The 25,500-nt window shown below is 33.5% G+C and overlaps 1 protein-coding gene across 13 annotated transcripts; it reads right to left on the bottom strand.

Moving 5' to 3' along the window:
- Positions 1-3,333: 3,333 nt before the first annotated feature.
- On the bottom strand, positions 3,334-25,485 carry LOC116773783 (phosphatidylinositol-binding clathrin assembly protein LAP). Of its 13 annotated transcripts, none has more exons than XM_061523970.1 (17): positions 25,211-25,485; positions 19,089-19,231; positions 17,008-17,083; positions 13,616-13,636; positions 12,682-12,784; positions 12,261-12,428; positions 11,721-11,859; positions 11,426-11,571; positions 11,026-11,197; positions 10,257-10,322; positions 9,445-9,613; positions 8,507-8,659; positions 7,889-8,158; positions 6,806-6,908; positions 5,995-6,091; positions 5,232-5,303; positions 3,334-4,903 (listed from the first exon to the last, which is right to left on the bottom strand). In XM_061523970.1, the coding sequence occupies exons 1-17, from the start codon at positions 25,359-25,361 to the stop codon at positions 4,802-4,804; spliced, it is 2,151 nt and encodes a 716-aa protein (XP_061379954.1). In that variant the 5' UTR covers positions 25,362-25,485; the 3' UTR covers positions 3,334-4,801. The 13 variants fall into 13 exon arrangements, 12 of the variants coding, with proteins under 12 accessions (XP_061379954.1, XP_061379953.1, XP_061379960.1 ...); XM_061523969.1 differs by lacking the exon at positions 13,616-13,636 and adding an exon at positions 13,347-13,415; XM_061523976.1 differs by lacking the exon at positions 13,616-13,636 and adding an exon at positions 13,347-13,415 and having other exon boundaries at positions 7,889-8,014.
- Positions 25,486-25,500: the final 15 nt, after the last annotated feature.

Here is a 25,500-nt window from a genome sequence, read left to right as displayed (position 1 = left end):
AATAATAAATAAACAATTAAGACACGTACCTTACATTAATTAAATGAAAACACACCTTACTCATCATGAGATATTTTTGTTTATTTAACATTTTAAAAATAGAAATGTAATTAAAATTAAAACATTATACTCACTAAAATATGACTATTTACAAAAAAAAAGGTTTTGATAAGCAACTAAACTCAGGTTATGGTGTCAACTGTATAAAGTACCAAATATATAAGATTTACTAATCTTTAATAAATTCTTTACACATTTTGATGGTTATGACAAAATTTTATAAAGGCATACTTATAATAAAGACAACAATTTTTTTCTACCAGTGAAGAGTAAGAAATAAATTTTAAACGACAACCTTCCACTTGATTTAACAAACGCTTTACTTCTTATTTCTCGAAAACTTCATCATGTTTTAAGAATGAATGCCTAACTGATTTTATTAAGACCTTACATGTTTCGTTATTTTCCTTAATTCCATTGCTTATAAGAGAGGACTCTATTGTTGCAATGCCATATTTCCACATTTCTATAAACATAAGTCGTTTGAGTGGACCTAGGCATTTATTGTATTCATTGACTAAAACGTATTACGATGAAAATACCGTTTCTGCTCTGTCTTGAAAACCGAAGGGTTACTCAAATGTAATATATAACTTATAATTTGTATTCCAATAATAATGATATACTAATTATAACTCCTGTGTAAAATGACTTATAACTTGTATTCCAATAATAATGATATACTAATTATTTATCTTTGTCACTGACCTTTAAGGCAATTTAAGTCTCGTTTATTTCACATTGTATAGGAAGCATTTCCCTTTTTTTCTTTCGACAGAAAGATGAAACCTCTCAGCAATCAATGGATTTACCGTGCGGGTGCCGTGCCTATCTCGTTGCTGGGAGAGGAGCTTCAACAGTGCCTGAGACTTGCGACCCAGGTGCAGGTTTAAGGGGCCCCTATCTAACGCGCATTAAGCGCTCACCTCCGCCTTTCAAGCTCCTCTCTCTACCAAACCAAATTTGAAACGAACCTACAAGAGCTGCCTTTACGCACGTTCCAAGAATGAACTGATGTTAATTCTGGACAGGCCCAAGTCTTTTAGTAGGATGTAGAGAGATTTAGCCGTTTTACCTTTCGCTTCCACTTCTACCGCGTACAAATTTCCGACGAATCTATTATTAGTGATTTCGTTAGTGAGCTCATAATACTTGTTGACCTTAATGGCATGGTCTTTCGAGATGTTGGTTTCCCAAGAAACCGTAAGCTCTATTAGCACAACGGGCTTTAATATTCGCGATAGTGCTGCCCAAAGGCAAAAACAAGACGAGACTTTGTCAGTCTTGGTCTTGGTCTTGCATAAAGACACTTGTTCTTCGTATTGCACTCCCAGTTTTGGTCTTTACACGTAAATGAATATTTGCAAAAATATATTGTGATTCAACAGTTAATTTATTCATTTAAACAGTTCTCTCATATATTATTATATTCGGGCTCCTAAACAGTACATACATCTTGTTGCACGCTTTTTATATCATTCGATTACTATTATAGAAAATTTTTACACCTTTGAATAGTATTTAAAGTGTCTATGATTATTTATTTAATGGGTGACGACCTAATTAAGAACTTTGTGTTTTAAAACCACATAGAATAGATCAACATAATGTATTCGTGTCCATTCTAAACACTCGAACACTTATTTTCTTCTTTGGAACACTTGTATTCTATGGCGGCAATCAAGCAGTATCAAATATTGTGCGTGCGGCGCGGCTGATACGGTTGTTTGTTTGCACAATCGAAGCAGCCGCCACCCCGTCGGCGCGTGTATGTAATGAACTTGTATTTCCGAATAGCTGCAAAATTTCTATGAGAGGTCAGTACCCGACCGGCATCACTCACTATTACACACAATGCCGAGTGTCAAAACTAGGGATTCACTCTTTTTTCTTTTAAATAATATTTTCATTTTCTATATAAGTTTGTTTATGGTACATAGTGTTTGTAATTCCCTAAGCGTATATCCTGAACTCCTATACTTGCTCCCTGAAACGATAGTCAGTTCTAACTGCAAGACGCAAGAGTCTCGCAGGCTTGGTCTTATCCTTGCTTAAATCTTGCACAGTAAGTCATGGTCTTGCAAAATTGAAAGAAGAAGACCAAGACAGCAAGATCGATTTTGGGCAACACTAATTCGCGAACATAAAAATATGTCTGGTTTGGACGCCGAGGCGCAAATATGCTCTGGGATTTATTGCTTCTCATACATATCCATCATAATAGTCTAATCCGCAGCCGCTTTAATGATAGAGTAAGGCTTGACGATTGATTTTGTAACCTTAGTGCCTGCTCTCACAAAACCTATTGATAGCTTGTTTGTGGTTATTTATTTTTTTACATTAATATTATAATATACAAATATTTATAAATGAAAAACGGTTCACGCTCCGTGTGTAGAGTAACGCTGCAACCCTGGGGTAACATACCGTTGTATTGACTCGACCACGTAAAGTTAACTTACAGAGATTTAATAGAAATGAATTAGGTTGAAAGGTAATAAATTAGAGGAGGTAGTTTGATTAACGTTATTTAAGTTAGTTCGTAGTTTTTAGCTAAGGATACTTGAATGATAAAACGTAATAACTTTATTTATTTATTGTTTTATACATATTTCCCGCTGCTATTGCGATTTAACAACACACGTACACTTTAAGCTTTGGATGGAATGCTTTCTATCTAGATTTAGTTAGAAAACAGTCCAATGTTAACAAAAATATATATTTGTCTATGATCGAGGTATACATTTTGACTTAGAAATACGGTATTTTAGTCAATCGTCAGCTTAAAGTGAGTTTTTTTTAATAAAAATATATCTAAGTTCAATGTGTATTTCTAAGTAAAAGGTAACCTGAATCTATCTAAGTTCGCTAAACATTAATAGTTAACATCTATTGAATTTGGGTTGCTACCTGTGAAATAATTGAACGCGCTGCACCTTCTCACGCTCATCTTTATATTGGATGAAATTATTTTTTTTTGCAAATGTTCATAACATTTAATTTGTGCACATTCTATTCAATTATTTCTCTTACACTTTGGGATTCAATGTTATAATTATTTTTAAGTTTACATCAATCAATTGAATCCTAAGTTGTAATATCCTATTCACAGATTACAGTAGAGTTCAGTATTGTCATAGGAATAAGAGGTAAACATTTGCTATTATAATACAAAACATACTACTGATACAAAATGTGGAGTGGATGATGCGGGAAAGGCTCAATGTGGACCCTAGGGTTGCCAAAAAAATAAAAAATAAAATAAAAACAAAAAAGGCTTAAATCAATTTATTTATCTCATAAATAAACTAAATTGAATATCTAACGGCGTGATATAAAATAACATAGCAAGGAATATTTACATAAAAAATCATAAGACAGTTGATTAGAGCGCTCAAATAAAATTTACAGCTTAGATTTTAACAAAGAATAATAAACATGTGACAATAGACACTTGTTGATGAGTCCTGCACTTCACGAAGCTCTCAAGCAACAAGACAAATAGATATGGCAAGTTAGTCAGTTGCAAATGATATTATATACCATTAAATTTCATAAAACAATTCCGTCTGCTGTGGGAAGTTTGAGCCGTTGTTGATAAGAAATACACATCGTTTCCGAGCAGATGCAAATCAAACAGTGTAAGTGTATTTACACGTGTTAAGTCATTTTAAGCGTCTCCCACACTTTACAATTTCAACACGACTAATCAGTATATACTTACTATAACCATATAAGCAGTAACTTCATTGCCATCATCTAATTTCCTACTATAACATTATTTAAAATCATAAGACATCTAGTGACCATTTTTATTACTTTTCTATCGAAATCAAACAATAAATTTCTAATACTTTAAAAACATTTTATAGCATTTTATAAACATTACAAAAATTGGGATATTGTATATTAAAAAAACCGAAGTGATAACAAAAAAAATAATATATAATTAAAATGTCGGTATAATTAATATCCTGGCAACACAGTAAGCACCTAGCATACGAACAGCCATTAAAAATGTACATAACAGTCTAATACAATAGTACCTATACATAAGATTGCCACAGATTATATTTAAGACAACCTTATATAGATTAAGTGAGAACAGAGACAACAATTATAGTTACATTTATCATCGAGTGCAGTGACTATAAACACACGTTACAGATGTATGAGTAACTCACAGGAAATCACTATATTTATATATGTTTTATCATAATCCGAAGCTAGACATAATTTTGTACACGTATGGAATGTGATGTCTATCTTTCTTTTGGTTAACAAAATAATTCTATGCACCATTTCATAAGAAAAATAATAAAGAATTTAACTACGATTTATGCTTTCGTACTAACTATAGACGTAGTGAATGTGGGGTAACTCGAATTTATATATTTTTTCTCATACATTTTATTCGTAAAAAAATTATATTCGTCGATCTACATAATAATTTACTAAAGGGGTAGATTTTCATAATAATAAAAAAAAAAAAGTTACATACCCGATTCAGCCACCTTGGCAGAACCATTGAGCATACAGCTACAGTATATACAAACGCCGCAGACGACTTTATTATATATAACCTGCAGCTTAAGTAATAACAGAGATCGGACAAACAATTCCATAAGCGAATTTAAACTCGATGATTATATAATTAGAGCTCAAAATCCGATCTCGAATCTGTTTCCTATTGTTACGTGATTCAAATCTCGTTCTTAGGGTACTATTACTGGATAGCCATTTAACTGAATTGGTTTGTGGTGGGCGGTATGGAGGGGCGCATCGGCATCGACCCCATGGGCATCATGGGCGCGTTCATGCCCATTACCATGGGCGGCTGTTGCTAGAAGAAAATTTAAAGTAGCTTTAAAGTTTAATGCTTTTTTAATTAATTTGGTAACAATATACATTTTAAATCTGAGGAATCAGAAATTCCATGCTCGATTGAACAAGTTTGATGCAAAGAAATAATTTTTCCGAGCATTTTAGGCATGGTGAAGGTGAAATGTAGACAACGCCATGCGAAAACACGCGTGCATACCTTAATAAGATAGACGGATTTCCTTGCGTACAAAATAATAGGAAAGTTTAAAAAAATAATAGCTTACAATTTAATAGGAATCTGGGCCGTACAATAAAAAGAAGCAAAAAAATAAAATATAGCAACTTACCAGAACAAAATGCGGGGGATGGTACGTATGGGGTAATGTATGGGGCATTGGCGGTAGAGTCATGCCTTGGCCCTGCGAAAGGTAAACATAAAGGATGCCATGCTAAGGGATGCAACTTAATAATACACGGTAAGCGGACAGTTTGGATGGTGCCCTCCGAAACGAAGAGATTACTGAAACTGGAGGAATGCTCGGTCGAGTGTGAGGAGATAAAACGTAGTGTTGAAATCACCGCAAGGCGGCCGTCAATATAATGATCAAAACTCATAAAACAAGTGACACAGAATTTGGTGATTATATAATATCCTCTTTTATTCTCTGTCACACTCATACTAGGGACCAATAGACGAAAATTATGAAATAAAGGAACCTGATATGCACCAAATCTCGATCTTTAAAGAAATGGAAATAAAAAAGAGAACTAAAAAATTATAAATTTGTTTTTCATTAATGATCATCTTTTATCCAGAGAACTTGGATCGCTTTGATAACTCAACTATGCAACTTAGCCTACAAAAAACAATCTATTGCAAAGATTAAAAATATAGGCAGAAATTCTATTTATTAGAGAAGAGGACAAAATTGGAATTTCAATCTTGTCCTCTTCTCTAAAGACCTACCTTCACCCCCATTCCTAAACCCTGCCCCCGTGTCCTCTTATCATGATCCCCCTCCCAACTGACCTATCTGCACCCCCTTGCTCTTATCTTCTCTGATCCTAATACCTTTCTAATGACAACCGTCACCTCACCCCCCTCCTTACCATGGGTCTGTAACCCGCTCCGGTTGTGGCCTGCATCGGCTGCGGACTCCAGGCACCCCCAGGTTTGCAGCCACTCTTCGGGCTCCACTGCATCGCTCTACATACGATATATTCTTAGTGGATTGTGTATCTATGACGTCCTCTAGGTTCGTTTCAATTAAGTATTATTTGGAATGTCCCAAATAATATTTTGGTCTTTGTTAATCCACACAGAAATATCGCTTTTAACTAGGTACTAGACACACGTGGAAGCATCTACATGATGTAGTGTAACCTGTTGCTACTTTGATTTGGAATCTTTGAGAAACATTCCATTAGCTACTGTCATCACACTGTCACTACCTGTATAAGAAAATGCTGTGAAAATGGCGGTGAGTTGCTACTATTGGAAAATACTACGTCATTCATGAAACTTTTTTTTTATTTCAATGGCATATATCCAAGTTTATGTATATGGTGTTAAAAAGTGGGTGTAATGTAGCGAATAGTAAATAATTAACATAGTTCTAGATCATATCACATGTTGATGCTTACACATAAGGGTCTCAAACTTTAAAATCAAATCGAGTCCAAAAGCTATTGATAATCAAAATGAATTTGCACGATCACGTCACTCGACAATATCAATATAATATAAAAAAACTAGCTACAAAATTTTTGGGATATTCCAATCAAGGATGGACATTACATTACATTTCCGTCGCAAAACGATAGAAATTCCCAATATCAGGCCAAATTTTCAAACAAACTTTAAGGACTTGACCTTGTAAAACGCTGAAGGTCATATAGTCAAGCAATTTTGTATACATACTTGGGAGCGGCTTTGTTGATAGTGAGATTGTTGGCGAGCTGAGCCAGCGAGGAATCTAGATCGCCGGTTAGTACTTTATTCTGTTGTGGTTGTTGCTGTTGACCTGGAAGATAGTACGTCACAGATATAATGGATATCTAGAGATTTGTGTACAGCTAACGTTGGCTTACATTACGTAAACAAGGATCGAGTTATGAGATAATCATTCTTGAAAATAATGATATACAAATGTATCACCAGGGATAGAACCAATTTGATGTCATAGAAACAAATTGGATCACGAGTGGTCACAGTTCTGGCAACACAAAACAAAAGGTTTTGTCCCTTTCTTGGACCTACTCAGAAGGACCTATAATCAAAATATATATGGATTTGAATATGTTTCACGTTCAGCAAACATTCAAATGAATAAGCCAGTTCTGTCCCTAATCTTATATTTTGCTGTCATAAAATCAGCAGTCATAGAGAAGTACATGCCTGAGACAATAATAGTAAAGTTAATTTGTGATATTAAGATACAAAATTAGTCTTTATTATTATGATATTGAAAGAAATATTAGCATACAGATATTAATCGTTTTGTAATTGCTCTTGTGTTAAGACTTCTCTACTGACTACCAATTCTACATTCTTAGGACCTACAAAATTGTAGTTGTAATATGAAAGCGCAATATGCATGAAGAGACTATTATAAAAATTACTAACAAAATAATACCAACAGAAACATGCTGTCCTGGAATAATAATATCAAATAAAAAAAAACTTAACATATAGAACAAAAAAAAAACAAATACACAAATTAGATAACAAAAAAAAAACTTAATTATTTACATACTATATGTACAAAGGTTAATGGCTGTGTTTTATGTGACAATTGAAGCAAGTGTCCTGAAAACATACTGGCATCTATATGTGGCACAAACACTCCAGCAACACGAGCATCACATGGGAACAAGTACAATATGTACTTTAAGACTCATATTTTTTTTATATTTTCTATAAATTAATGTATAATTTTATCAAAGTGCATATTTTCTATGTTCCCATGAAAAATTCGTCTATCGCAACCACAAGTCATCGAACCCATGGCCATCCCCATCATCGGCTGCCTCGCTGGCGATCCGAACATCATTGGCTGAGACATCATGACGTCACCAAAGTGCTGCGTCATCGGCTGCGGCTGCTGTGTGATGGGTGCGCTCTGTTTCGCTGGGGAGCCTCCGAGTGAGATTCTCATGGCGTCCTCGAGATCGTCGAAGGCGGATTTTTGGGGATTCGGTGGTGGGGGGCGGGCTGGGGATGCCGATATCGGCTGGGTTGGGTCTCCCATACCCATGAACGGGTTAGCGGCAGCTTGCACAAGATTTTCATTATAAATATGTATACATTGATGACTGACACCAAAATCATCGATCTCCTTGACATACAAATTATCAAAATTTTCTGAACATAGCATTTTCTTAAACATTATTTCATCCACCGCCGTAGTTCATTAGTAAGTTACAAATAATATAATACAAGGTCGTACAATTCCGTCACCGAAGGAAGGAAGCGTTCTGATAGAGGGTTGCCAGGTTTATAATAGCTCCAAAACAAATCTTATTACAGAAAAATACTAGTTATCTGATTTTAAGTCTGTCAAGATATCGTAGTTCACCCGACAGCCCCTACCGAGACACGCACCCGACTGGTATGCCTCACCTGCGGGGTCAGTGTTGAAGACGTTAGTGAAATTAGCCTCGGATACGAAGGTGTTGTTGGTGTGAGCGGGTTGGGCTGGTTGCGATGGTTGCGTCGGTTGCGGGAAGGCCGCGAACCCGTTGCTCTGCCAGGCGGCGGGCGCGGGTTGCGGGGCTAAGGGGTGGGGGGCGAGGGGCAACCATCGGTTCTCGTTATATTGTATTTAGATTTTTGTTGTTGATTGTTTTATGTTTTCGGTTGATTGTTTGGTTACGCCGCTCAGACGTCAAAGTAAGTTTTTTTTAAACCTCTTGTTAAATAACATTACTAATACTGTTGTACTAAAGTTTTGGTTTAACTGAAGTTTTCTCGTGAGTACACTAATCAAAGTATTATCCGCCTTTGTATGTATTGTAACGAATTAGATTCTTATGTTTTTGCGATTGTTTTTAAAAATATAGCATGAGGTTGTGGTGTTTTGTATTTATAAATAACTAAGGCTTACTTATGGCCGTTTAGTGGAATACTTTACAATTCGTATATGTTATATCGCTTGTTCCTGCCATTTTTTTACTCTTAAAAGTTATATTTTTGAAATATATAAATTTTTACTTATATAAAACATTTGAGAAAGTCTATATCTACATGCAAAATTAACTTCTTAAAATCAATATTGACGGGGATTTTGTAAAATTACTCGAGTAAACGTTGTTTATATGTTAATATTTATAACATTGTTTTATTTATCCGTCCGTGGCTCGTCGCGTGCGGGTCTATCTACAGTGTGCGAGTATATTACAATGTATCGTGTGGTTAGTGTCACCTGCTTGTGGAGTATAAGTCGAGGAGCTCGTTTAGAATGTCAAAACAACAACAGAAATGTAATTTGGACAGTCTAGAAACATTAGTACGGTGTGGTAACAGAATGTATGTACAAAAGGAAACAATAACGCGTGTACCTCCAAACATGTCTGCGAAGGGATTGCCCAGTGAAAGGAGATCGTCGGAGGCTTTGCCCCCCGCAGGAGGCTGCTGGGGCTCCGGTGCGGGAGCGAATAAGTCCACTACAGTCGGACCCGTAGACAAGAATGGATTATTGGCTGAGTTTGTAGGAGACTGCACCTTGTTCTAAAACATACAGATTATATGACATTAAAAATATATATAGTGTTTATGGTAGTGCTATAGTCTGTAGAGGGTAGATTTTTTACAGCGTAATATCGTTTTAGTTCTGTTTTTTTTTCCACATGTCATGCATGTGTAGGCTTTTTATTTTCTTAAATAATTATGTGTTTTATAATGACCCGGTTAGCGGAAACGTAATGATGATCCCGATAATGCCATTGAATGATAACATTTCGACAGACGGACAAACAATGATGGAACCAGATTAGTGAAGCCCGGAAGCGACCAGGATACTGATGATATATTAAGCAGTTTGACCTTGGATTGTCGTCTCAGAACTGTTATATGGAGAAGTGTGTGGGTTTTTCCCTTAAAATTAAGAACATACAAAAATCATCGAAACGATATTTTTTCCCGCGACACCAACATAGAAAAGCCATACAACAACTTATGATTCCGCACATCTATCACAATGAGGACGTTATATTGGGACTTATTCAAATACATATGTAAAGCATCCCACACATAATGATTATCGTATAGTCTTCCACAATGTTCGAAGCTCACATATACATATACATATACATATAGGAACCCGCAGCGGAAGGCCCGAGCATGAAACCCCTTGAGATATTTCAAATCTTACAAATCTCTCCGTTATCTGCGTGATATCCTCATCACCTGTAAATTCGTTCCCTTGATATAAGTGGACCTGGAATATTATTTTTATACAAATTTAAAACGATCTGAGGTAAGGACAGATATATTGCATAGGGGTCATGTATAAAAAATATTTACGGCAGATTTAGCACTAATTCAGCAAGATTCCCTTCTAAATCCATTATATCTAAAACTACCCTCCAAACCTACACTTTATTTTGCTTAGTCAACAAGCTTTCAACTTAATGGTCTCTCAATACCGTCACCTGTTTAAATTAATTAAAAAAATATAATTTATAGTATAATTCTGAATTTGTCGTTATGATGTTCAGCATGTGAGAAAACCTTCAGTACTCACCTGTTCTGATTCCGATAAAACATATTTACCAGCTCCGTCCTTATCTAGCGTCGAGGGGACAAACATTAACTACATGAGAAATGGCAGGTCTAAGAAAACTTTATTTAATCTTTTGTCATAATTCAACGAATATAATATGAAAAAAATCTTAAAAGACAATTATTTTTAATTTAAGATATTAACTTTAGAACATCTTAACTTTGTATCAATTTGCCGCATCCGAAAAGTTTATTTAGTTTTTCGACAATTAGTGTGTACAGTTCTCGTAAGGATACCGTTGAAACGACCAGAACCCACAAAGGGTTTTGAATTAAGCGAAGAGCCTGCTCATGTAATTAATGTCTGGCCCGACTCGGTGTTAGCCGCTCCCTGATACAGTTTAAGGTCCATGTCGTACCTTGTATTGGTTCATGGCGGCTTCTTCCTCGGCCAGGGCCTGCTGTTTGAGGGAGTCGTCTATGAACATGCTCCCGTTGGAAGCGTCCAGCCTAGTCGAGGCGGCCGCGTTGCCGAATGACGATGACGTTGATGATAAGGCACCCATCACACTGGCCACGTTCTTTTGGGCGCTGGAATGTTCATATGTTAATTATAATTCTTGCCAGTGAAGTTGGTGGCCTTAAATCGGACTGTGACACTTCTTTATTTACATTTTAACACCTGATTTTTATTACGTACCCATGTTTGGGAGTAAGAAGCACGTTTATCACGATTTAGTAATTAATTAACTAACCGTGAATGTTTTCATAGTAATTTGAAAATAATTTAAACACCCTATATAGCAAAGTATTATATACCTGGCGGTTTGCGTGGGGGTGTTTGCTGCGGAACCTTTTTTGCCTTCAAGGGTTGCGAGGTGTCCTTCAAGGGCATCCAGAAGACTGCTGGGAGCTTTGGTCAGGTCAGGGATGTCGCCTTTATCGATGCCGACATTTTCTGCCACCTGAAACCGGAAACGGTTATTTTAGTTTTAATTTTTGAAAATTACCTAAAATAAAATCTAAATGAAATATTCAGATTTTATATTTAAGATTACTTATTACGAATCTCATTGGCAGTTTTTTTTTCCAAGAATTTGTAGTTGTAACTCACCTTCAAGAACTCTCCGACTCTATCCATCCTGATGAGGAATTTCTTATAGAGGTCGAGAGCATCCCGGCAGTTCTTCTTGTTCATATCAAAGTACTTCTCCAATAAGTTGATGATGCCATCGTTATAGCAAGCGAACAGCCTGTATACGAACATTCACATTATTATTGGGGATGAATTTCTATTTTAATTTTTAAGTAATTTCTTTAGTGAAGTCTACTTTCTTTAGACTTCTCAGTTTTAAGCTAAAATTTCCATATCTATTGGAACCTTTTATTATGGAAAATGAATTAGTGTTCACAAATTTTCTCTCTCAAATCAAAGAAATTGTACTGTAGTGTTGACCAAATACACAGACAAGGCCCATTTCGGGAACTTGGCGAACTCATGACACTTGGCGTTATATCTTAACATTCTATATGAGTAAGTCCTTTTATTATAATTAATATAATTTCAATATCTGTTTTATTTACAGGACAATATACATAAATATATATAAACTTATTAAATTTGATTAGTATATTTCAGATATCATCGTCTCACCTGATAAGGTCTCTGAATAACAGCATGAAGCACATATTGATGACCCCGTTGGTGAGGTCATTGGCTGTACAATCGAACTCCAGCAGCGCGTCCAGCTGTGCTTGTAGCACCGGCAGAGTCTTTAACAGCTTCTCCGCGTTCATCATACGGAGGGAGCCCTCTTCTTTACTACATCGCAAATATCAGTCGTTATTAACGATGACCAACTCAATCATGTCCAATAAATGAACAAAATATCTCATTACATCTTTAATTATTAACATTTTTAATCTGTCTAATAGTTTTTAATTGGAAATCTTATGATTTAAAGTCTAACAATCTTCGATGGAATAGAGATTATCTAAAGTGGGAGTTTAAAACAACAATATCACTACTGAAAAAGAAATGAAATATTTGCACATTACGATACTAAATGACTCACCCCCTCTTGACCTTGCAGAAGTCAAAGGCGACAGTCCTATAGGACAGGGCCTTCTCGTTGAGGTACTTGGCGTACCTCCTGATGAACGGCGACATGTCATATCCTGTCACATTATCACATCTATTGACTGTGTGGCCATTTATATGGTGTGTTTAAGTAAGTCCGGAGTTGTTATGTTATAATTAGAATTTCCATGACAGGAAGTATACTATGGAATTTGTAAATGTACATCGATATTATTGATACTAAATGTTATCTTGATTGAAAGAAATTAATTGTAATCTTTATGTGTATAGAGGTTGCTTGATATTTTTTTTATTAGCTTCAAAATCATATATATATAGTGAATTCTAAAATTGAACCCTCCTTGAAAATACTATTTACAGCTGTAGTAAATACTACACAATTTGTATTAATTGTATTTATAGTGCAACGAAACGAAACAAAAGCATGAGAGTAGAAAATATATATTAAACCAATCCGTGCAAATGACTTGCGTGCATTTAAAGTGCAGAGGCCTAGCTAGTACGACCTTTAGACTATGATATGAGTCAATACATTATCTATTTCTATGGGGGTTGAATTTAATAACTAAAGAGAAACTAAGGTAATGGACTATGATGGTTAAGGTCGAATGATTATTAAAAAAAAAAAAACTGTCTAACCCCATTCGTCTATATCGGACTTTCTCGTCATTGCGTGTCCGAGAAACGATACTGCAAGCACATATATGCCTACAAAAAATTATACAACATTTACCTAAAAAACAGGGACGTTGGAACTATTCGGCCGTTCTGGAGATAGCTTAAACGTAATGGGCGATGGTGACAAAACAAACAGACAGTGCGAAAACATATTGCAACCACATCCAAAGCGTGTCCTTCACAAAATAAAAAAAACCACAACACAAAGCCCTCTCATGTGTTCAACTCACCGATCCTGGCACCGGCCGCTCCTTACAGATGCAATAACAAATAATCATAATTAGAATATATTTCAAGATAAATTATCATTAAGTTTCCGGTAAGCCTTGTTCCGTGCTGTACTCGACAGTGTATTACATAAATTGCTGGTGCGTGTCACAGACATATAACTAATTGCAATTATAATACTGGAATCTCAAGCGTCCAAACACAATGCGGTGTAACAGAACGCAATTCGATAATACACTCGGGAATTGCGTAATTGCAAATTGTTTTTAGATAACGGTCTGAATTAGGAATTATTAAAATTTTCAATCGAAAGATAATCATCGGATGTTACGTAAACATGTTTAATTAATAATTAATGTATGGATGTTTATCGATATTAGAACTTTGAATTGAATCATAATATTAATAAGGACATCGTAATTGAAAAATTTCATTAACCTTTTTTGTATGAAATATAAATTTTAGGACTATTCATAATATTTTCTACTGAGGAATTTTATTGAGAGGTTTCTATTATTTTATTCGTGAGATTGTTTTGATGCTGATACACTGAAGGAAAACATAAAAGGTCGGAGGTTGATTGAAAACAATTATAAATATTAATAAATAAACATTCGAGTTTATTGGAAGATCAATAACACAGAGAAAAATACGCATCAAAGCAATACAATTTATTTAACTAGATAATAACTTCGTCTGCGTTCTATGATATATTAATTGTCCTCATTATAAAAAATAACAAACATAATTGTTGTATCTAAAAAAAAAAATCCCTATTCTTGAAACTTTTATAAGTATATCAGACAAAGATATAGCAGAAACTGTCTTACGCAGGGACCACCAAATCTTTGACAAATACAACTAGGAATATTTTGTAGAAATACATTATGTAAAACATTTACCGTGGTAGTAATTCATCTGCGAGTCTGTATCGTTTCATTTATACTATTAAATATCAAAGAAATCATTTTACTAACAATAAGTCAGACAATTAAAACTTCCTAACGTTCGCTATCACTCAAACGGTTATTTTGTAAAAAAATCCTTATTCCTAAATGAAGTTTTAATAATAATCGGACGCGATAAAAGAGACTGCAGTTACAAATATCCGTTGGGATATGACAAAATCACTGACCTATTATCACTTATATTATTGACAATAATACAACATTATAACACAGTGATAACATGAATACAATGACTCAAAAATTGAATAATTATTGAGGGTCATGTGCAATCACTGAACACATACATACATACAATTCCAAACAAAACTTTGATAGGATTACATTAGAGATGTTATTTGTCTAGGCGTTTATTATATACGCCATGGAATAAAAAGACGTAAAGCCGGAACGTGATCATATATCTGGAGATGTGGGTCAAATTATCTCTTATCATAAGGATCACGTATATACGTGTGTCATGGGGTTATAGAATACCAATAAAAATGGAATATTAATTTTATATGTCTATAGACTTGTCTCCGAGTGGATCTTTAAATCTGACACTAAAGATGTTAATTGCGTCTTCGTTTAAGAGATCCCTTTTTCGTCGAGAGATGCTTGTAATGTTTGATGGACCGATATCCATTACGAGATAAATCTCATCTCTGTTTAGAGCGCTCACGTACTGCTTCAGTACATTGAGGGTTGCAGAAATTTTCACGATTTTTTAAACCCAACATTTTATATAGAAAATCAGTTGTATAGCATGTTTATCCTTATGTGGTAAAGGCTGAACCGATATTTATGTGATTTTCTATTCAGGTAGATAGCTCCGAAGAGAAGTTGGGATTCTTCTTCAAAGAGCTTAGGACAAATGTAGTTACCTAATTATCCTTAGGACAATTATAATGTGATTTTCGATGGTAATTTTAATACTTTATAAGTATACTTTATGGTTATCAACATGTATGTACATATGTTAATAAGGTCATTTCGGCTCATATTTTCTCAGGCTCGTACCAAGTGCGTAGCTCTATTGTATATTTTAGCACTGACTAACATCTCATGAGTTCCGTCAAGGTTAACGTTGTGTGAATTCTGCCTGCATTGCAGTTTTAGCGCTTAAGGTGGCAGAAAAGATTTGAGGAATGCAGTGTTTTGACAGATTTTATATGGAATCAAATTATATAATTATATCTATTATATGTGTGTGTGTGTTTGTGTGTGTAACTCTGTTACTTAGATGAAAATGAAATCTATAGATCACTGCATATGTTGATGTATGTTTAAGTAATAATTTAAATAATCGATAGGAATTTTTAAATTATTTAATTCGCCTGTTTTTACCAACAAATATTTGAAGGCCAAATGAATTTTAAAATAATAGTTTAGTATAATTTGATCTATCTACACTATTTAACTGTTAATCACAAACAATAACTCATGACTTGTTGTATGCATTGGCCAAGTAATAAAATAAAATAATCCATAGAATAGTTAAACAAACAAATCAATTATAAATTCTATTCTAGTAAACATATCTCGTAATTACAGCGATTATAAGTATAGTAGGATATTGTAAGTTCGCAACGAGTCGTCGACCTTACGAGCGCGAGTCACTATTGTAATTACGTGTAGAACTTGGCTATAGCTAAATGTATCGTGCTATATGATTACCCCGAGTTTGAATCATTACTACATACGGAACGTTAACAGTTTTTCATTCATAAATCTTCGCACATTACAATATTAACACAGGGTATTGAAAGAGAACGGGAGACGCTTCGTATGTAGTGACGAAATAATCTTGTAGTAAGCTTACTGGGTACATTATTGTTAAAAGTAAAGTTTTCCTTAAAGAGGAGATTTGAATAAAATCTCTATAAATATGTAGAGAGCACAATCATTGACATTAGAGACGAGTCACCTTTCATATCCAATTGGCACATTGGCATACAAAAAACGTTATTCGCTTAATAATTGTATGACATCGAGAAGCTGTTTTATAAGATGTATTAATTAAAACAACTTCTTTTAAATAGACCTTAAGTTAAAGACAACTTGACGGCATTACAATTTGAATACTATAAATTGTGAGCCTCTTTCCTACTTCGCCTAGACAGTCATGCCAAGTTTGTAAATTCGACCGCTTTACCCCATTCGAAATAGGTCATACAGAACATAATTTCACTCTGATCTTGGCATGTACTAAGTAACGTTTATATTACGTAACTTTACTATACTCTGAAGATTACTTTTTAATGGTTACTGTATTATTTCAGGACTTAAGTCATTTGAAGCTATGTATATTCAAACTCCATTCACACTTATTTAATAATCAGCTATATCGGGCTATTAAAACTATAGCGGATATATTTAATTGTTCTATATTAACTTATAGTCAAATAAATCAATCAATAATTCCTATGAATCTATGGGATACGCACCTTGAACCCCGCTTTTGTCATGGAAGTTGCTTAATTGAAACGTCGAATTGCTCGACGCTAAATACTGCGTGAATCTCTGTGGAAGAAAAAAACATTATGTGACATTAATATGTCATACGTTGCCATAAAGGCGGCATTTTAATACCAAAGCTGTTTAAATACACGAACGTGGTGGCATTGTGGAGGCAATTAAAGAGTCTTTCATTGGTTTGAATATTCATTCATTTGTTAATTGCTTTTGATATTAAAACGTCTATTATGGGATACTTTTAATTACCATTTCAGTCTCCATATGTACTATTTTTATATAAATGAATAAAAGCGTTATATATTTGTAAAGATTTATATTTATAATATATAGAGGTAATGTACCTACTTTCTATAGTAGAAAATTGTTGAGTTAAATTAAATCTCTGGATTCTAATAATTCTTATCGGTAATAAATTGTCACGTAACGCTACGGTTATTAACCACAAGTGGAACCAATAACTTTTTCTTACATTTAATTATTTTTTTTTAATATTACTCATAAGTTACTATGGCATAGAACACACAACACATCTCCCCCCAAAAAAGGAAATTCCCCAGCTGAATCACTGACGCACTCAATGGAACCGTACGATTAACATTGATAAATAAAACTACCCTCATTTAGTTCGATAATTTACAGAAATGATTTATAAGAAAATTAAATCATAAAAGCCGAAGTTCAACGAGTAGTTTTGTATCTGAACTGTCGTAAAGGCTCCTAACGAATCCGAAGGTTACATGTACATATATAATGCATTCAACGAATGCAGCAGGTCAGGTTACTTGTCTAATGTCTTTATGATGACGCTGAAGGTCCTTTGGTGGAATTAGTGAGAATATTTAATGGGAGTTGGCGCTTAAAGCCTGCCATATAAATGTTATTTTAACTGTTGTTTGTGAAGAACAGGCTAAGGAATACAATCTCGAGATGAGATCACTAAGTCCAGATCTTTGGGCATCGGAAATAGGATCTCTGGGAGATAACGGTATTTTTGAGATCTGAAACGGTTTTTTTAAATGAGATTTTAATTTTAACAACGATAATGATAAAGAATAAACATTAATTTAAAAAAAATGCTATTTCCAAAATCACTCTTTAATACGAGGTACGAATGATTACTCCTAACTAAATTAATCCCGTCAATCTCGCCTGATATCTCATCATTTTATGCTCCGAGATTGATCTCGGAAAATGAGGCGAGATCTCGGTAAATCGCGATTTCTCGGGACCGAGATTGAGTCTCAATGTTTATATGATGAATTTTCATACAAATTATTCGAATGACGTAAACATGAAGCAAGTTTTAGATTTTTTTTTATATGCCGTCAACGTATTGTACATTGTCGTCAATACCACTTGTATCAATAAACTTTGCTATTTTTATACTCAACAAGTTTGTGTTGTGTAACAAAATTGTGTAAACGATTAACGGCATTATATTGTTTACGTTAAAGACGATAACGGTGTGTCGTGTTTCGTAATTGGTGGATGCGCCTTGTAAGTGTTCAGCGTTACCGCGTCATGGTAGTGCCTTCACTGTATATTTCATATTAATTTAAACTGTTATATTTTTAACTGTCTTTTATTTCATACATTTTTTATTAAGATAAGATTTCTAAGAAATTAACAAAATGAGAGCAAACTTCAAAAATTTTCAATCCCAGCTGACACAAGACGAGCCTATACATGTGTGATAAATTCTTAAATACAGTTTACATCCAACGGGTTACTGAATTGATCAATCGATTTATTGAAATGGAATTAAAAGATAATGTCGGAATACGAAAACCTTCGTCTCAGTTGATACAACTTAAGCTTAATCGAATATAATAAAGACGTCTCTTTAGTAACATGAATGTTTCATGAATTCTAAACATTAGGTACATTTCAACTGCAATATCTAAGTCTACTACAAAATTTCCGGTAACGTCTATATGTTAAGAATGACGGTATGGACAAGATATAATCTATCGAACTTAATCTTAATATATATATAATATTTTGAAATCAAAATTACTGAGCTTTTTTTTATATGACACGTTAAACTCACCTCGTTTCCATACGCAAGTAAATGATGTACTGTTATGAGTGCCTTGTAGACAACCACCCAGTTAGTGTTTTGTGTTCTCTCAACCAGCAGGTTGGCCAACTGTGGGATCGAAACGTTGGGCTCGTTTGTGCAATGAACTAGGTCTGGAAAGACGATACATTTATTGTTACATGAAACAAAAAAGCACAAATTCGATGAATTTTATAGTTATATATATACAAAAAAGAAATACTTATTCATTATTGCATGAAGATTACAACAAGTCAACAATATAAGGTACAATGAACGTAACAAAACAACAAGTAGGAGTCTGTAGAATTTATCATTACAAGTTTAGAAATTACTACTAATAATAGAACAGCACAAAGGAAATGATTTCAATGAAGCGCAGTTAAAAAATGTAGGATTAATTTAGTCAAGAAATATCTAAGTAAATGAAACTAATATTTTTCGGATATACTACGCGTCCTTTATTTCTTGTTAAAACTACCTACTCCCGACGTTTCGGTTACTTTTCAGCAACCGTGATCACGTGATCACCCGTGATAATAAACCACGCATAGTATATCCGAAAAATATTAGTTTCATTTAAATGAATAAAACTCGCGAAAATCTTAGATCTTATAATATCTAAGTAATATTCATTACGTTCCCAAGAAGAAGCAGCTCGGAGGGAAGGGTCTCTACTGTGAAGGTTTTATGCATATTTGAATATGCTATGCCATATTGCTATTAGTGTAAGACAAGTTGAGTTTTGATATCGAGACCGATTTGAACTCACCAAATATAGAACTATAATTGCTAAATAATCGTACAGTAGGTAATTATTTTTTAATCATACTCAGAAAACAGGTTACTTAAAGTAATAAGTAATAGTAGACGATAAATCACTCAGATATGAATACTTTAATATTATTACAGTGTAAGGAAAAGCTTTCTTATTGAGAATTTTATTCTAAGTAGGTCTTTTATACTATTCACTTATATACGAAATTAATTCATTGAAAATTTTAATAAGAAACCTTAATATGGCGTTTGTATTTTAACATTTTAATGTGGTGCGTGCAACGTTTTGAGCATAACTTAATTTAAAACCAACATTATCAACAGGTATACCGTATATCAAAATGACTACTACCAGATATAAATTTCTCAACGACCCAGTTAAGGTAAATTGATTTAACGCGACAATATGACCTTTGCGGTTGGATGCAGAATATTGTATTAGTACTAAGGTAGATCACGTGGATTATAAAGATACATTAACAATATCATATAAAAAGCATGACCAAGGATCAAGGTATCGATGTTAATAACCGCTTCCGTCTTGAGCTATCAAAAAAAAGCCTACTTCATAGTTCTTCTTGGCTTGGAAGTCATAAGCAACAGTTATGTAAGTATAATTGAATAAATTGAACATGATATTACAACAGTATAATTTCATAAAGTTTGCTATAATTTGAAAATTGTATTCGATTTCGCTAAAAGGGTTCAATAATCACGTAATCGATGGACAGGAAAATCTTACGAGCGACCTTTTTTGACTTCTGTTGTATGGATGTGAGAAGTGGAAGCAGATTTCGTCTGCACCAAAACTATGTATCCTAGAAGATCCTGATCAAGAAGATTGCTGAGAGGTACAATGAAAGATGACGGCGACGATCGTGAGCACGTGGACCCGGCGACACTCGATAGGAGACGGATTCAAAAGACGACAAAAATTAAAGGTGACCTTCGAACTAACCCTACAGAGAATCAATGTGGATGCCTTAACTAGAGAATATTGTCACATTACAAACCACTCACATAATATCAGAAATGATTGTTTGAAAATATATCTATCAATACATATAGCAGACGGATATAAATCAAATGTTAGGTTTGCACTCGTGCGCGCGTCACGGCGAAGCTACTAAATTTACTCTTTTATATTTTTATATTTTTTTCTTAAATACTTGACCTTTATCTAAAATACTCAAAGATATTGCGATATGTTCATTTATATAAAATATTGAAATTTCATTTATGAAAAAAAATATATGCAGGAAATGTTCAGACGTTTTCTCGCATTAAAACTTTGTTACAATATAAACAAACGGACGATGCCGCGGGTATATGCTAGTTAATAATACTATATTCAAAATATCATATATCAAATAATATTTGAAACAGCTGATACGCGGATGTGGACTCGGTGTTAGCCAGTTGACAGTTCCAACGAACCGTGAGCCGCGGCAACTCATTAGAGGTATTACAATAAGAGTGAATTGGAAGTCGATATCGGCCGAAACGTCGTCAGTGATGAGGTCAAGCTTAACAGAATCATTGTCTCATTCGCACTTGGCCCAGTTCATTAATGGATGTCCAGCTATCGTCCATACATCATTGTTTCAGAATTCCACTCTCATGTATTTATAGTGTACTGTATTTCGATTGTAGCATTTCAGACATATGTATTCATATATTCTACAAATATTAAATCACAATAGTAAATTATTAACAAAAGGCATTAGCTTTCGATTTAAGCAATTTGTCTGGTCTAGACGGGAGTCGTATTGATTTTCCGCTTCCCCTCGTGTGTGGGTTTGATAAAATATTTGATGCCTTAAAAACTGTCGCAACCCCTTTTATGTTTTAAACCCTTTTAACGTCGTCAAGGGAAAACCAGTACTTTGATTGTCACGTTTATTTTACCTTATTGCCTATGTACACGAAGTTATATTATTATAAAAGAAAATTTAAGCACTCCGACCTGATTTCCGGTTCTGAACCGGAACAGTCACGATTTTAGTGAAATGAATACTATGATCTTTGTATTGCATTTCTTTGTTATTTTTTTCTAATGCCATGCTTGTTTTCAACTCGTCCCACGTCTTTCTTAACAACTAACAATAATGTTGGCTTTATAAAAATGATGTAGATATAGTTTTTTTTTAATAAAAAATACGTATAATTCCATCCAAATATATAATTTAGACTCCATGGGTTAGGAAATTTTTAACTAACAATTTATAATGATGGTATGTGAGAACGAACTAACTAAAGCAGAGTTAAGAAGCTTTTACATGACAATATAATTAAGTTGAAATATATTTTGTCATGACGCTGACGTCATCGACCGGTCACACATGCAATTGTTAACAAATCAATCACTTTAAATCCCTCTTAATTCGATTTAAGTTTTGAATTTGTTTCGTTTAAATGTCAATGTATGATAATTTGATTTATTGCAAATTCCTTACATGGTTGGATAATATTTATATTAATTTTTTAGGCTCATATGTTTAAAAAAAAACATACAGTTTTATTGTAGCGGTAATATCTCGTGCAACTATCTCGTTGCTATGTCCGCAGGGTTGAAACTGATTCCGCATTAAGGTTGACGCAAGTTGGTATGATATTGACGAAAAAAAAAAAACATCTATGGACCCGGCACCCGCACGGTGAATCCATTGAATGCTCAGAGGTTTCGCCTCACTATAAAAAAAAATAATGGAAAACATATTTTACACATTAAATCATATATTATACTCCATGAGAATCCAACCAGAATCATATAAATCTATTTTTTTTTATTATATTTTATCTATCACCAACAAATTTTAACCATTAAATTGTGTGTACAATAAACAGAACAATAGCACAGGAAGTGTCGCTGTCCGTTCGTTTATCATGTTTCACTCCAATCACATTGGTAACATTCAGATATGAGACACATGGACCTCGAAAATCACAAACATCTGTTTTAATACCAACATTAACATATAATACACAGCTATCTGTTACCAAATTATCTGATTGACCAAACCAGACCTGTAACTATATGTGAAAAAATCATACACTTTTATAGATTTATGTTAGTTTGTCAGTTAACCAAGTAAATATTATAAATTTTTAAAAACCTCAATTGTTATTTAACCATTACGCTGTGCTTAATTGAGTAATTATAAAAATGGCTCCCATCACTTAACCATCATTTCAACTTTCAAGAACTACTGCAAGGAAACTGGCTTTCTTTATTAAAAACAGCCACATCAAAATAGGTCAATCTGATGCTATAAAGACCCGTACAGATAACTATTACAGTCAAACTTATATCACCTGTTCAGTAGTCTCATATAAATTATTAAATCACAGTTTGAATGATGACAATATATATACATTAATAATGTGTAACTGATCAAACTAACCAGTCGTTCTTTTAAAGCCATCACACTTACATAAAGTATAAATGTGAAAGTGTGTCAGGATGTATGGATGTATGTTGTTAATCATACAAAAACTATGACTGTTATGCAACATCACGGTAATAACAAATTGAGGTATAAGGCTAATTTTTATTGATCTAACTGTCCGAGTACGGACAAAGCTATGGGAAGCAGATAGTGCGGAACAATGAAAAAAACACATATATATATATATTTAAATAATAGTGTTAGCTTAATAGTAAGTCATCTATAAATTGGATATAAATATAGCATTGAAAGAATTTTTCACACCTGTAGTTTGAGTTCAGCGTGTTAGAACAAACAAACAGGCTCGTTTGTTTTATGATATTTTTATAGTCGGGTGTAAAGTAAATTTTGGTTTACTATGCTCGACTGTAATACTAATAATGAGAAATAAGATTTTTCAAAGAATCTGTGTAGACTGGAAGATTTTAAATTACCATAATACAGATAGAGAGGAGGAATTAGTTAGGTTAATGTTGTTAATCATACAATTTAGCTTAGTGCTTAATCACAATATCTGCTTATTTTTATGAATTTCAATTTATTAACAAATATTATTATATATTGATTGTATACATGAAAATAGATCAACATTTTTATCATCTATAACTAAGTCAATGCAAAGTCTTCTTATTTTTTTCAAAATGCTTATAACCATACTGAGTTTATTTCATTTTTATGTAATATGTAAGCTTTGTCAACGAAAGTTACTATAAAAACTTGGAAAAAATTACTTACTTAATTTGGGACCACTTGCACAGATTAAATAATATCTCAGCATTACTATTTCATTATATTAAGATTTTGGTTGTTGTAAGAGTGATGTTTCTTAAAACTACAGTATAGAATGTACTTATGAAAATGAAAATATTTAAGTATATTTATAAAGTGAGTGATCTTAAGCAATCATTAATTTAAGATAGATAATTTTATTTCTGTTTTCAGTGTCACATTTAAGGATATGCCTAACATTTTAATGTTAAGAGTTAATTAATATATATTTAAAAAATTACTTAAATATATAATACACAAATATGTATAAAACATAATTATATTTTTTTTCTACTTTTAATATTTTTAATCTAATTAAGATTTAAATTCATAATACATCATTTTATTTATATATTTTTAAGTAAATTAAATCAATTGATGGCAAGATGTATATAATACCTTGGTTCAAAGCTATGAAATAAACGATTTGGCATTTTATTTTATTTTTTTTTCTAATTGGTATCAGAAACATACATATATAATGTTTTAATTTCATTTTTTTAAATTCCATACATATCTTTGAATAAGAGAAATTGTTTAAAATCTTTCTATTAAATCATTTATTATATTAAGATTTATCTGATGTCATAAAATTAATTCCTATTGAAATAATATTCATAACATATTTCCTCTTCAAATGAGATTGATATGAGAAATAGCATTAAATAATAGTTAAGCATATTTGGGGGTACTTAAGAATGTTTTCAGTATAGGGCATGGTGTAATGATTCTTTTTTATAATTTAAAGTAGGTATGTCTATAAAAGGTTTGTAGCAAGAATTACTATCTCGGCTAATTGGAATGAAAATTTATATAAGTTTCTAACAGAGATTTGCTATCGGCGATAGTTTTTTTATAACATATTTTTATACTCCAGCCTGTGCAACATGACATAATAGAGAATGTGTGTCAGATCGCATGTTATAACACAAAATGATGTAAACCTATTCATTGTCACTTAAAACTATAGTGAAAAAACCGAATACAGTGAACCAACGGCTGTTTCGCTGAAATGTAAAAAATATCGACCATTTCTGCCAATGTCACGACACTCGACAGAAATGAAAATCATGACGTAGTTGATAAGAGTTTTATTGTCTTACCATATATAATACTTACAGTCTAAATGTTTCTTTTTGGGTGCAATCATCTCTTCGGTTGTTGCTTTACATACTGATTTTGCTAATCCCTGCCCCGCGATACTATGGCGAGCGGCAAGGAGCCTATCGTTTATCGTCTGACCCGCCATCCTCACGTTCAGTCCTGACATAAACTGCTTCTAAACACTATTCAACACTGATTTTTGCGATTTATTATATTCCCAAAATTATGTAGGACGATGACGGGTAAAATATGTCACCGCCCCCCCGACTGGCACAATACTAATTTCAAGATGGCTGACTATGTAG

The sequence above is a fragment of the Danaus plexippus genome, chromosome 20 (genome assembly GCF_018135715.1).
Source record: "Danaus plexippus chromosome 20, MEX_DaPlex, whole genome shotgun sequence".
Lineage (NCBI taxonomy): Eukaryota > Metazoa > Arthropoda > Insecta > Lepidoptera > Nymphalidae > Danaus > Danaus plexippus.
The sequence above is the reverse complement of the archived record's forward strand: the minus strand, read 5'-3'. Positions and strand labels throughout refer to the sequence as shown.

Bases quoted from the DNA above. Each gene is read 5' to 3' on its own strand.
- LOC116773783 (XM_061523969.1), bottom strand. From the start codon at position 25,361: ATGTCAGGACTGAACGTGAGGATGGCGGGTCAGACGATAAACGATAGG. The intron at 6,909-7,888 runs GTTCGATGACTT...ACTATCTTCCAG, and splicing joins GATGATGGGGATGGCCATGG to GTCAACAGCAACAACCACAA. The intron at 4,904-5,231 runs GTAAGTTGCTAT...ATTTTCTTCTAG, and splicing joins ATCCCCCGCATTTTGTTCTG to CAACAGCCGCCCATGGTAAT.